This window comes from Galeopterus variegatus, unplaced genomic scaffold (genome assembly GCF_000696425.1).
Source record: "Galeopterus variegatus unplaced genomic scaffold, G_variegatus-3.0.2 Scaffold2504, whole genome shotgun sequence".
NCBI classification, from domain to species: Eukaryota; Metazoa; Chordata; class Mammalia; order Dermoptera; family Cynocephalidae; genus Galeopterus; species Galeopterus variegatus.
Genome location: NW_007728615.1, coordinates 223,791 through 235,860, shown reverse-complemented (window position 1 = coordinate 235,860; position 12,070 = coordinate 223,791). Strand labels below are relative to the sequence as shown.

Below are 12,070 nucleotides of genomic sequence, written 5' to 3'. Positions count from 1 at the left end.
CCGAGTGAGCCACGGGCCGGCCTGACCCCTAACTTCTGATACAGCCGCACCCCATCCCACTGCAAGGCAGGAGGGTCCTATAGGCAGCTTAGGCCTGTGTTTCCCTGAGCATCTTTTACCCTCTCATTGGAGCCCACACAGGGACGTTTGTGAGGCCTGAGTGGGGACTCACAAGGGCTGATGGTAACCGCTCCCACCTGCAGCTGCTCCCTGCCCTCAGGAGCAGCTTGGCCCGCAAGCCTGGGCACGCAAGGCAGCATGAGGAACTGAGCAGGGAGTGATGGGGGTGGGGAAAGCACCCTGCACCGTCCCAGGGCAGAGTAGACAAGGGTAGCACCAAACAGAAGGAACACCACCCCACAGCACACACAACACCCTCCCTCATTGACCTGATGCACTCCACCTCCCTCAAAGGGGACACACAATGCACACGCGCTCAGACACAGGGCAAAATAATATTCCAGGGGGTACATCCGGGAGTCCCATCCTGACCAGGTAGAGGCTAGACAGGTGGAGGAGAAGGGTGGCAATCCCTCCCACAATCCTGCTCTGCGAAATGAAGGGTGGCAGCTTTTCCTTCCTGCTTGGGAAGAGGAGGTTGCAAACTCCACCTGCAGAGCAGACCTCAATGGGAGCGGAGAGAGGAGGGAGCTCTCTGCCCCCTTTCCCGGCAAGGGCAGGAACCAGCAAAGTGTGATTTTGGCTTGAAGAAGCAAGGGGTAGAGGACTTCAGCAGGATGAACAGGCTTATCAGTCCCAGGGTAAGTCCACACAACTCTTTCCTGAGGGCCAGTAAGTTGCTCCAGGGGAAAGATGTCAGATGTGGGTTAGGACATGGTGCAAAGTGCTTGAGTGCCAGGTGCCCAAGGCCCCTGGTGGGCGCTGCCCAGAACCTCTGTTCTCACTGACTATTCGCCTCCAGCTTATAAGAGAGCTCAAAGAGGAGGTTCTGGTTGTCAATGACCTGGAACTGACGCACATAGGCCTTGGTCTGCAGGTGATGAGGGGACGCCTCCATGTCCAGGCCTGGGGTGTAAGGAGAGAGAGGCAGTCGGTTCCCAGCCTCCCTTCTCGCTCTACACACACACCGGGCAGAACACGAGGGTGAGGATGGGGACAGGTGTTGGGCAGGAGGGAACTGATAAGCATAAGGAAACATTACATTTGAGCAGGGAGCTCTACCTGTAATGCTCTCAGAACCCTGGGTACTCACAAAGGGGCCGGCTCCGGTATTTGCGGATTGTCCTCACTTTTTCAGCCACTGAATGCTGGGAGATGACAAGGAATGAGCCCAGAAAAGGGCACAGAAAGATGCTCCCCCTCATACGCTCCCCCTCCTCCATTCTCCAACTCTGTTGGTTTTACTCCCACCAGTCCCCAATTCTGGAGGGTCTCTGAAGGACCAAAAGGAAGGGGTGTAACAGGTGCCAGGTGAGGGGAGAGAGAGTTGCCCCTGAGCTGCCTGCCCACTTTGCCACCCATGGGTGAATTGCCACAGTGATGCCACCAGGGAGACGGTCAAGTCTGTTAGGCAAGCTGGGCACCATGGAGGAAGGTGGCTATTTCAGGGAGGTGACAGGAGAGGGGGAGGATGTGAGCCCCCCTCATGGGCCTGGGGGTTGGCAGTGCCACTCACCAGCTTCTCAATGTTCACCAAACCATCTACAAGGGTCTTACTCCCCTCGTGCAGGAATGTCAGGTCTAGGGGATGGGGAAAGAATCAGATGTGAGGAACGGATAAGAGAGGGGGTCCTAAGGGCCACTGCACCCAAGGACCCTTCCCCTCCCCCAGAACCCACTCAGTCTGGGGGCTCCTCTCCAGGTGGGCACTCAGAGCGGAGTTGCGAGGGGATTGAGAATCAGAACTGGGGCTTGGGAGAAGGAGAATGTGGCTAGAAGAGCCACAACATGGGAGCAATTCTCTCACCTTTGAGGATCAGAGGCACGAAGGGAATCACAGGGGGCTTCATTTTGGAGATGACTTCCCGGTAGCTTTTGTGGTTCCTGCAGGGGTCCTAGCATTCCGCAGAAGAGGGATCAAAGGACAGATAGGCCCAGTGCACCCCAAAGATGTCCCCTACTCCTTCCCTCACCCCCCTGCCCTAGATACACCTAGATCAGATAGGGGTGGGGTGCGTATGATGTCTGGCTGGGGTGTGGCGGGGAGGGCCTGGACTGCTCTCCCATCTCTTTCAGGGAAAGCAGGGTAGCAGTCCTTCCGCCCTTCCCCTCCCAGCATGGGGAGAAGGTGGTGGGTCCCAGACACTGAAAACTTTGAAAGGGAAGCTTGAGAGAGAGGGTTTATGGGAACAGAAGGTCTCTGGGGTGTAAGGCCAAGGGATGAAAGAGCCAAACCCACTCACCGTCAGGTTCTCAAATTTGCGGAACAAGTTCTTGAATTTCCCTGGCAGCTTCTGCAGAGAGTTTGAAGGAAGGAGAAGGACTATCAGAGTGGAGCTCCTTGGGTTTCAGGGGAGCTTCTGATTAATCCCCGGTGTTAGAGGGGAAAGGGCCTGCGTGTCTTGCAGAGGGGCTGGGAAGCAGGTGGGTGGGGAAGTCGAGTCAGCCCTTGGCTAGGGCAGGCAGGGAGTTTGAAACAGCTCAGAAGAATTAAATATCCTGGGGAAAGCGAGCCTTGTGCTTATGCATGCGCCACGCACGAAGGTGCCCCCGCGGCGTTCTGGCTGCAACTCGGCCCGACTCCCACAGCCAAACCTGCGACCTGGCCTGCGGCTGCCTCCCCCCACGGCGGCTCAGAGTTCGGGGTTTTACTAATTCGCACAAATACAGGGTCCGTTAGGCAAGCTGTGTGCCCTGGGACCGTATCTGCCGGAAGAGGGCGCCTCCCTCCTGCTGGCACGAGGACGCCCTGTGTACTAGCAGCACCCCCGGGAGGACGCCCAGACCCCCGAGGTGGGATGGCTGGGCCGGCCCTGGAGGGAGACGACGCGGAGGGAGGTCCCCTCACCTCCCAGGTGAGCCGCAGGCGGCTGACGGCGGCGTTGTCCAGCCCCATGACCACGGCGTAGAGGGACAGCAGGTCCTGGTTCTGCTTGCAGCTGCGGGGGCGGGAGGCGGGGTCAGGGGCGGCAGCCTGGTGGCGNCCCCTCTAGAGTACCTGTGCTCCCCACCGAGGCTGGCCTCTGAAGAAGATGCTTGAGAGGAGCTGGTTCTACTACACAGGGGGACTCCACTGAAGGTGCCCAAACCCCAAGACCCCATGTGTTCCCCTGAGCTACTCAGGAATCCTTGGTCCTCCTCGTGCCCACACTCACTCTCATCGGAGCCCCGGAAGGCCACTCGGGTCTGCAGACAGGAGTCTATCCGGCGGAAGTGGCGGAAGAGTGGCTTCACCTGCTTGCTGGGCGGCTGGTTCTCCTCGGGAATCCTGGCATGAACACGGCCGGGCATCAGCAAGCCTTTCTGGGCATGTGGAGCACCAGGCAGGCAGCATCAAGCAGGGATATCAGAATTGGGTCAAGGATGTATTGGCACCAGTTTCAGAAGATGGTTAAGGTCAGAAGAAAGGACAATGACCAGCATGGGACAACTGTCCATCTGACCCAAATCAAAGGCTACCTCTTCCATGAATTCTTCTCTGACCCACCCCACCTACCAGGAAAAGTCATTTTCTTGCCTCAGCTGCCATAGAACATTGGGATGATATTTGTTTGTGTTTATTTCTTATCTCTTCTATGAGACTGAGAGTTTATGAGGACTGGGATTGGTTCTTAACAAATTTTTTTTTTTCATCCTCCAGGGCCTAGCACATTGCTTGGCACGTGATAGGTAGCTGATCATCAGATGTTTGCTGAATTTTGCCGACAAGAACTTCAGTCTGGGAGGGAGACAGATGTGCACACAGCTACTGCTAACACGAGGCAGGAGATGCTGGCAACGTAATGAAAGGAGAGCTATGTTGGCATGGGGTAGAGAGAAAGCTATTCCTAAAAGGAGGATCTGGGGAGTTTTCATTGAGAAGGTGGCATTTGACCCGGGCTTTAAAGGACAACAGGGAGAGAAGAGGGAGGCAGGAGGGCTTTCTGGGTAGGACAGTATAAGCAAGAGCAGGAACCTGGGAAAGCGCAGGAGTTGAGAGAACGGTGGGGTGTATGGGGGGTGTCATGGATGCAGGGGGATATGGGAGATGAGACGGGAGGATTAGCAGAAGGCAGAAAGGGAAGGGCGTTGAATGCTGTGCGAGGATGTTTAACTTTGCCAGTGGGCAGCGAGGATGCTTTNTGGCCGTCTCCCGGCGGCCGCGCTCCCCGTGGAACACGTAGTCCACGAACTCCAGCTGCACCCGGGTGGCGGAGGGGCGGTCGGCCAGGGCGCCGGGGTGTGGGCGGAAAGGTGGCAGCGCAAGGCGACAAGGAGGGAAAGGCCGGAGGACGGGGGAGGAAGGTGTGGAAAATAGAAAAACAGAGATGGGGGGGAAGCAAACAGCCAACATTAATATTCCACCATCTACTGAGCACTACCAAGGGGCCAGGCACTTGCTAAAGGCTGACTTATCCTCAGGTCACCTTCTGGCAGACATTATTGTAGCTGCCTTATTTTATTTCTTTAATAGTGAATATTTAAAAAATACCAACCTTGGGTCAGATTCTGTATAAATAGCACTTGGACTCTGAAACCACTCTGCTATGGGGTCTCTCTCTTTGCCAGTTTTTCAGATGAGGGGACACAGGCTCAGAGAGGTTATGGCTGTGCATTGCCTAAGGGCATGCTAAGGGCAGGTGAGCCTTCTAACCAGGACTGCTGCTACAAACGCTGTCTCCCATCAGCACATTTCTCCCTCCTGGCACCCAGCCCAGCCCCAGCCTCCGTCCCTACCTCGTGCACACATTGGAACAGCTCCCAGTGGAAGGCAGTAAGGTGGTTGGCAACGTCCTCGGGCTCCACTCGGTGGATCTCTGTGTCTCCAGGAGAGACCTGGATCTCCTCAGGGAGGGGCACCTGGTGGCAGGCAGGGGCATAGGGGCTGGACTCCTGGTGGCAGCATGAGGTCCTGCTCCCAGTGCCCTCAGTCCCCACTTCCAGCCGAGGCCTTGTGAAGGAGTCCTTACCAGGGCCTCATAACTGTCCCGGGTACAGGCAAACAGGTGGCTGTTGATGCCCAGCGTGGTGAAAACACAGTCCTCAGTCGGCTGCAGCAGGACCTTCTCTGCAGGAGAACGAGCAGCTCAGCCTCAGCCCCAGCCACCTGCACCCTCACTCACCCCGGCCACTGTTGCCATCCCATCCAGAAAATCCTGACCCACGCCGGCACATTCTAGACGAATGGGACTCATATTATCACCAGTTTAATTATTTATTATTTATTTTGGCAGCTGGCCAGTACAGGGATCCAAACCTTTGACCTTGGTGTTATCAGCACCATATCCTAACCAAGTGAACTAACCATCCAGACCGATGCCATATTTATCTGAAATTTGTCAAATGATTTATTTTGTATTTATAGTCTCTGTTTACCCCCAATGTTCTTTCACAGCTCTGCACTCACTCTATCATCCCTGTGACACTGAAAAGGCAGGAAATTTTTCCCGCCTAGAGGAAAATAAGGATGTGGCTACATTGCTGGCTTTCTGCCTTCCCACGGGGATTGGAGGCCCACTCTGTATCTTTAGCCTGAAAAATGTAGCATCCTTAGATGCTCAGGGAGATAAGGGACCAGAACACAATCGCCAGGTGAGCGCAAGGAAGCACCTGATTAGAAAAAAGTGTGGTCCTGGACCAGTGCTTCCCAAACTTCCAGGTGCATAGGAGTCCCCTGGGGGTCTTGTTCAAATGCGGATTCTAATCCAGCAGGTCTGGGATGGGGTGTGAGATGCTGCATTTTTAACAAGCTCCCAGGTGATGCACATGAGGCTGGTCCCAGGACCACACTTTGAGTAGCAAGGACCTAAAATTCAGTCCTTATCCCTGCCCCAGGGCACCGAGCTAGTGAGTTCTCCTTTTCCAGCTCTCCAGCCTAGCTCTTCCTGACCCTCACCTCCTGAGGAGGCCACAGCTACAAGGATGAGGGAATCCTCACGCCCTGCAGGCTCCTCTGAGTACTGCAGTTTCTCCGTCACAGAGCCCAGGATGTCCTGCACAGATGCTGAGAGGCGGCTGCGTATGGTCACATAAGAGTGATCAGGCATGTAGACCCGGCAGAAGACTGGACAGATATGGGATCCGAACCCGGGGCCTTGGTGTTATCAGCACCGCACTCTCCCGAGTGAGCCATGAGCCGGCCTGCCAACTGGTTTTTAAACACAGCTGTTAGAATACATATAAGGGCCGGCCCTGTGGCTCACTTGGGAGAGTGCGGCGCTGGGAGCGCCGAGGCCGTGGGTTCGGATCCCTATATAGGGATGGCCGGTGCGCTCACTGGCTGAGCATGGTGCAGACCACACCATGCTGAGGGTTGCGATCCCCTTACCGGTCCAAAAAAAAAAAAATACATATAAATGGGCCGGCCCGTGGCTCACTCAGGAGAGTGTGGTGCTGTTAACACCAAGTCAAGGGTTAAGATCCCCTTGCTGGTCATATTTTAGAAAAAAACAAAAAACAAATAAAGAAATCTTTTTCTATTTTTCTATCCAGTTTATTCTCTAACCCATAGGTAACAACAACAAAGCAGGATCATATAAAGTATCTAAAAAAAGATCAGATGTTAAAAGTAAAACAGAACCAAGGTATCAAGTTCTTTCTCAACATGAAAATAGTTATTTTGTTATTTGTTTATACCTATTCTTAGGTATAAATGATCTTAGGATATGAATGTCACAAAAAACCACCAACCAAGAGTGTACCTACTAGGTTAGACTCAATCTGGTTTGCCATCAGAGAGGCATTGTTAGTGGCTGAGATAGATTTTTTTTTTTGGACCCTGAATAAATATTAGGCTGAGTATAACTGACTATCTGTATTATATGCTTACTAGTTCACTAGATAGTAGATTGAGCATTAGTCGTGGCTTGTGAGACAAGGAATCTTATACTTCTGCATCTCCTCAGGGTCTAGCACAAAGTAGATGTATGGTAAATGATGATAAAACTCACGTGTTGTACTTTCCTTAATTTTTTTTTTAGTCGCTTGTGTATTACGGATAGGTGCACTGCTACAGTGTGCCGCTTGAGAGCGCGGTGGCGCTCCCGCCGAGGGTTTGGATCCCACATACAGACCGGTTCCCGCTCACTGGCTGAGCGAGGTGCGGGCACAACACCGAGGGTTGCGATCCCATTGCCGGTCCCGGTCCGGTACGGGCGCGACACTGAGCGTTGCGATCCGTTGCCGGTCACGAAAAAAGACAAAAAAGGAAAAAAAAAAAAAAAAAACATATAATTAAGTATATATGTAAATATACATGTTTTATGAACTTACAAATAAATTATTACAAAAAGTGTAGTTTCCTAATGGCTTTACTACGTTTTTATTGTGTGTGCTCTTGAGGTTATCTACATCTATTGTATTTGTACGGTGGAAATGCCATATGGCGGCCTGCTACTGCACATCTCTTCCCAACTCTATATTTGCTGACATCAGGTCGGCAGCTTGAAATCAGCCATGGTGAGAGAATTTACACTGTGGGAATCAGCAAACACTACAAATCAGGGCTCTTTCTCCTGAAGTGCTGGCTGTTAAATATTTACCAGCACACCACCAGACTGACAGACAGACGGATGGGAGAATGGACAAGAAGATGACCGGAGACAGTGCTTTGTGCTACCCTCTAGTAAAAGAAAGGGGCTGAGATAAAACCTCATTGGAGCCAGAAGGCCAGAGGCAGCCCCTGTAATAAAGGAACTCGGGGACCTCTTTCCTTTCCCTTCTCCCAGCCCCTTCCCCCTCACTTTAGCTCCACCGTCTCCACAAGCTGGTGCAGCCTCAGTGTGTCCTCTCGAAGGTCCTGGTAAAGGGACTCATCCTTCATAATTAGCAGGTACAGATCCTGGGGAGAGGAGGACAGAGAAAGTGAGGGTAGGGGTCTCATTCCAAGGATCACTCTCTGCAAGGGCTAGGGCAGGGTCTCCATGCTTTCAAGCATAGAAGAACCATACGAGCTAAGGCCCACTAGCATCTTTTCCTTCCAGGTACCCAGCGGGAGGAGTATGGCTCCTTCAAGGGGCCCCCCTTCAGCCAATAGCCTGCTCACCCACCTTCTCTTCCCCCAGGCCCACCTTGATGATCTGGCCGGCGCCCTCTTCCTCCTGCAGCAGCCCCTGGTAGGTGTCCAAGAAATGGAGGAGCATGGCCAGACAGGCCTGCTTCCGGCCCAGCCCCTCGGGGCCCTCCAAGGCCTCTGCCCGAACAAAGCTGACCCGTAAGTTAAGAAAAATCCCCAGGCAGGCAGATCTGAGGGAACTGGGAAGGCATTTGGGAAGCAATGGGAGGCTAAATCACCCCCAATACTCTCTAGATTTGAGGCCAGGGGGAAGAGAAGTTCAGGGGTCCTAGAGCCAAGACCCCTTCATGTCCCAGCCCAGATTTTTGCTCAGATAGGTAGGGATGGCACCCGCTTGGCCACATCCAGCTCCTGCCTGTTAGGTTGTCACTTGAGGATACCCTGCCACCCATCCGATCTCTGGCTAGCCCAGAGCCAGGAGCTCATGGTGGGGCTGATACCACAAGCCTGACCATACTTCATTGTAAGGCCTGATGTTTCTAAGAGAGCCTGTGACATTCTTCTCAGTGGCCTGACATTTACAATTAGGTCCTAAAATAACTCAGCGAGGGGCCCTATGGTTACACGAGACCCTATGAATAGCCCAGTGGCTTGTCTCTAGCAGACCCTACTGAAGCACAGCCATGGCCTGCTGTTTACATCAGACCCTGTAATAACTCACTGGGCAACCAGATGTTTAGAGCAATTCAGTGGGGAGAGAGGCACCCTTAATAGAATAATAACACCTTACATTTGGACAGGGCTCTGCCGTCTCCAAAGCACTCCCACATCTGCTATCGGATTGATCTTCACAACAGCCCTGGAGGTAGGCAGAGCAGGTGCTATTTATCTTTTTTTTTTTTTTAATAGAAGAGGAAACTGAGGCCCCAGGAGGTTGGATCACCTGCCCAAGGTCACACAGCTGGTGAGTAGAAAAGCTGGGACTAAAAGGTGTGTTTTCTAGGGGAGTGCTTAGGTTCTGTCATTACATGTGGGGTAGAAGGAGTGGCTCCCTCCTGATCTCCCCTTTTACAAACTCCACAAAAGGATATTACTGGTGTAGCTCCTGCAGAAATTTCTCCGTTGGGAGGAAGAGAGAATGGGTAAGGATGATGTCATCCAGCAGGATATCTGTAGAGATCAATGGGTACCACAGATGTCAGGAGGGCACTTCCAGAACCAGTCTAGAAACCCTGCATCCCCCTCTCTTGCCTCCACGGGTGAGTTCTCTTTAGCCAGGCTGGAGCCTCAGCCACCTGCCCCATCATGCTCTGCACATATGCGTACACACGTGTGTGAAGGTTCTGGGCAGCCGCTGCGGGAGTGGGGTTGGCAGCTGCCAAGGCAGCTGGGGGTGGGGGGGATGTGATGGCCATGTGCACTTCCCTTCAGTGTATATGGGAAGTTGGTCAGATAACACACCAAGCTTGAGATCTGCCTGAAAAAAGTAGCCCAGAGAAGGGTCCTGTAGACAAAGAGAACTTCCAGACACAGAGGTTAGTGTCAGTGGGGTGTGTGTGTGTGTGTGTGTCCCTCCTCCCCTTCCCACTACCTACCTAATAGCTTTGAGTTCCAACTAGGCAGGTGGGAACTAGCCCCATTAAAAAAGGAGAGGGAGCAACTGCTGTCTCTTTGATCCTAGAGCCTTTAAATAGAAACCCTGTGTCCTCTGGGTGCCCAGAGATGGAAGGGTTAATGACGGAAGGTGGAGGGGAGTGGCTCCTCTCACCACCCCTTCCCCCTCCACACCCCCTTCTGAGCCTGGCTCAGCCAGTCAGCCAGGTACAAGGTCGCCCTGACTTGCAGCCAGCCCTGGGGTGGGGCAGGGCCGCCTGGCACACGCAGACAGGCAGGGCACAGGGAGGGAACCAGGTGTCCTCACCAGGACAGGTTAGGGCCAGGTCCCCAGGCACTGCCCCAGGACAAAACCAAGGCTTCTGCGGCCCTTGGTTCACCATGCTCTGGCCAGCCATTCTGGATATAAAGGTGTAGGAGGAGAATCAACACAAGATCATCTACTTCAACTATTTCATTTCACAAATGAGAAACCGAGGTCCAGAGCTGGGAGGGACTTGCCTGGAGGTCGAATAAGAACCCTGACTCTTGAGTCTTTGTTTTTTCTTCCACAGGCTTGTGGCAAGCAAAGTGTCAGGGCAGAACCTAGTGTTCAGATGGGGCTGCTTAGAAGTTTGAGAGTCTTTGGCTGGGGTTTAGAGTACCTTCTGTAAATTCTCTCCTCCCACACACCATGGGAGGAAACCAAGATGGCTTGAGAACATTGTTGAGACTGGAGAAGATCAGAGTGGCAGGTTAAGCTGATTCTTATTCACTCTTTGGGGTTTCCCAAACCAGTTACTCTGGGGAGCCAGCCTAACAGGCCGGATAATATGGGGGACAATCAATTCAGGAGTCTTACCACAGGGGCGGCTGAGCAGAGTCTATGGCACCAGGCCCCTGTGGAAGAGGAATGATAGTTTTTCCCTTTTCCTCTCTGCCCAGATATCCTGCTGTGTTCTCAAAGTGAGTCGGAGAGTCCCCAGCACCGATCACCAGCTCCATGGATGGGAACCAGGAACTGGGATGCCTGACATCCTTCCTAGACTCTTGATCCCACAGGAGAGCTAAGCCAGAGCAAAGGAAAAGGAACATGGGGCAGAGTGGGGGAGATGCTGATATGGGGGCTATGGTTTGGCATCTGTCTCTTCCAAGGCAGGCTCTGGTCCAATGCACAGCCTCCCTAGGGAATGTGTCATAGAGACACAGGGTGTGTGGTGTAGGCGGGAAGTTATGGTTAGGAGAGCTGTGTGTCTGATATTTTTCTAATTAAATCCAAAAGGTGTCAGCTCCCCAGGGCAAGTACACAGACTGAGCAAATGAGAGAACCCAGGTCTTGAGATAAATCGAGAGAAGAGTAGCACCCCACTTCACACTCCAAGGTTGGGGCTCCCTGCAGAGGGCTGACAGTACAGTGTGAAACCACCATCTTTAGGGTCTCAACAAGGGCACCCAAACCTCAGACCCTCTTGAGCTTAGGTCCTGGCTAGAGTTAGACCTAAAGACCCTTAGGTCTTCGACCTCAGCCACTAACCAGCAATTTGGGGCCTCTGTTTCCTCAAAGGCACTTTAGTAGGGGTGCTGGTGGGGAGTGGCAAAATAGCATCATCATTTAGGGAATAAACCTCTCAGGGTGTGGTTATTATTTTTTAAAGAAGTCTGCCACCGGAAGGGTGGGAGCTGGAGAGGCTCAGACCCCCTGGATGCTGCAGGGCCCTGATGCCTGCTCAGCCACTGCTGGCCTCACAGACACCTTCTGAGTCTACCCTCGAGTGGAATGCTACGCCCCTCGCCTCCCATCAAGCTACTAAGAGCAACGAATCACTTCGCCCCAGCCCAAAAGGCAGCGCAGGCCCTGCGCCTGTCTGGCTAGCCCTGAGCAGGCCGGCCCTGTGCTCTGGGGCTTCTAAACAGAGCCAGGGACTCCTGTGACATTTTTCAAGGCTTGGTGCCTCTGGAGAACAGCACGAGCTGCGCTGGGCAGCTTCCATCTTAGTGTGTTAGGCCCTAATTCGGGGCCACAGAACGAGGTAATGAACATCAGCGACCCATGTGAGTCTGTGGCTAGGATGTCTTAGGGTGACTAGAGGAGATAAAGAGGCCCGGATTCTTCTCCAGCCGAGGGTGGGGCTGCTACAGGGAGGAAGGTGGGCACGGCCGCTTCCCTTCTGCCGGAGTGTCTGCGCCTCATGAGGCTAAGCCCCCACCCCACGTCAGCGGACGGCCAGCTCCACCTCCAGGCTCCAGCACAGGGCCACCCCCACTCTCCAAGGGCAAGGAGAGGGACCAGGGGCAAGCCCCTGCTCCAGACTCCTTACCTGAGGCGACGCTGTCCCTAGTGGCCCCTCCGGCCAGCCCCCCCCG

General features: G+C 53.6%; 2 protein-coding genes across 2 annotated transcripts in view; one reads left to right on the top strand and one right to left on the bottom strand.

Annotated features, from left to right (window-relative positions):
- Positions 1–281, top strand: part of LOC103598104 (WAS/WASL-interacting protein family member 2-like) — a 42,400-nt gene extending 42,119 nt beyond the window's left edge. Inside the window, exon 6 of the mRNA XM_008582041.1 lies at positions 221–281. Coding sequence (XP_008580263.1) covers positions 221–281 — 61 coding nt within the window. The remainder of the gene's footprint in view (positions 1–220) is intronic.
- A 155-nt stretch (positions 282–436) lies between these two features.
- On the bottom strand, positions 437–12,062 carry RAPGEFL1 (Rap guanine nucleotide exchange factor (GEF)-like 1). The gene is made up of 16 exons (XM_008582040.1): positions 12,025–12,062; positions 9,205–9,283; positions 8,169–8,304; positions 7,842–7,939; positions 6,790–6,800; positions 5,996–6,163; positions 5,070–5,167; positions 4,837–4,959; positions 4,220–4,297; positions 3,119–3,423; positions 2,969–3,059; positions 2,364–2,414; positions 1,928–2,015; positions 1,637–1,701; positions 1,214–1,268; positions 437–1,026 (listed from the first exon to the last, which is right to left on the bottom strand). Exons 3-16 carry the CDS (start codon positions 8,238–8,240, stop codon positions 902–904), a joined length of 1,428 nt encoding a protein of 475 aa, XP_008580262.1. The 5' UTR covers positions 8,241–8,304; positions 9,205–9,283; positions 12,025–12,062; the 3' UTR covers positions 437–901.
- Positions 12,063–12,070: the final 8 nt, after the last annotated feature.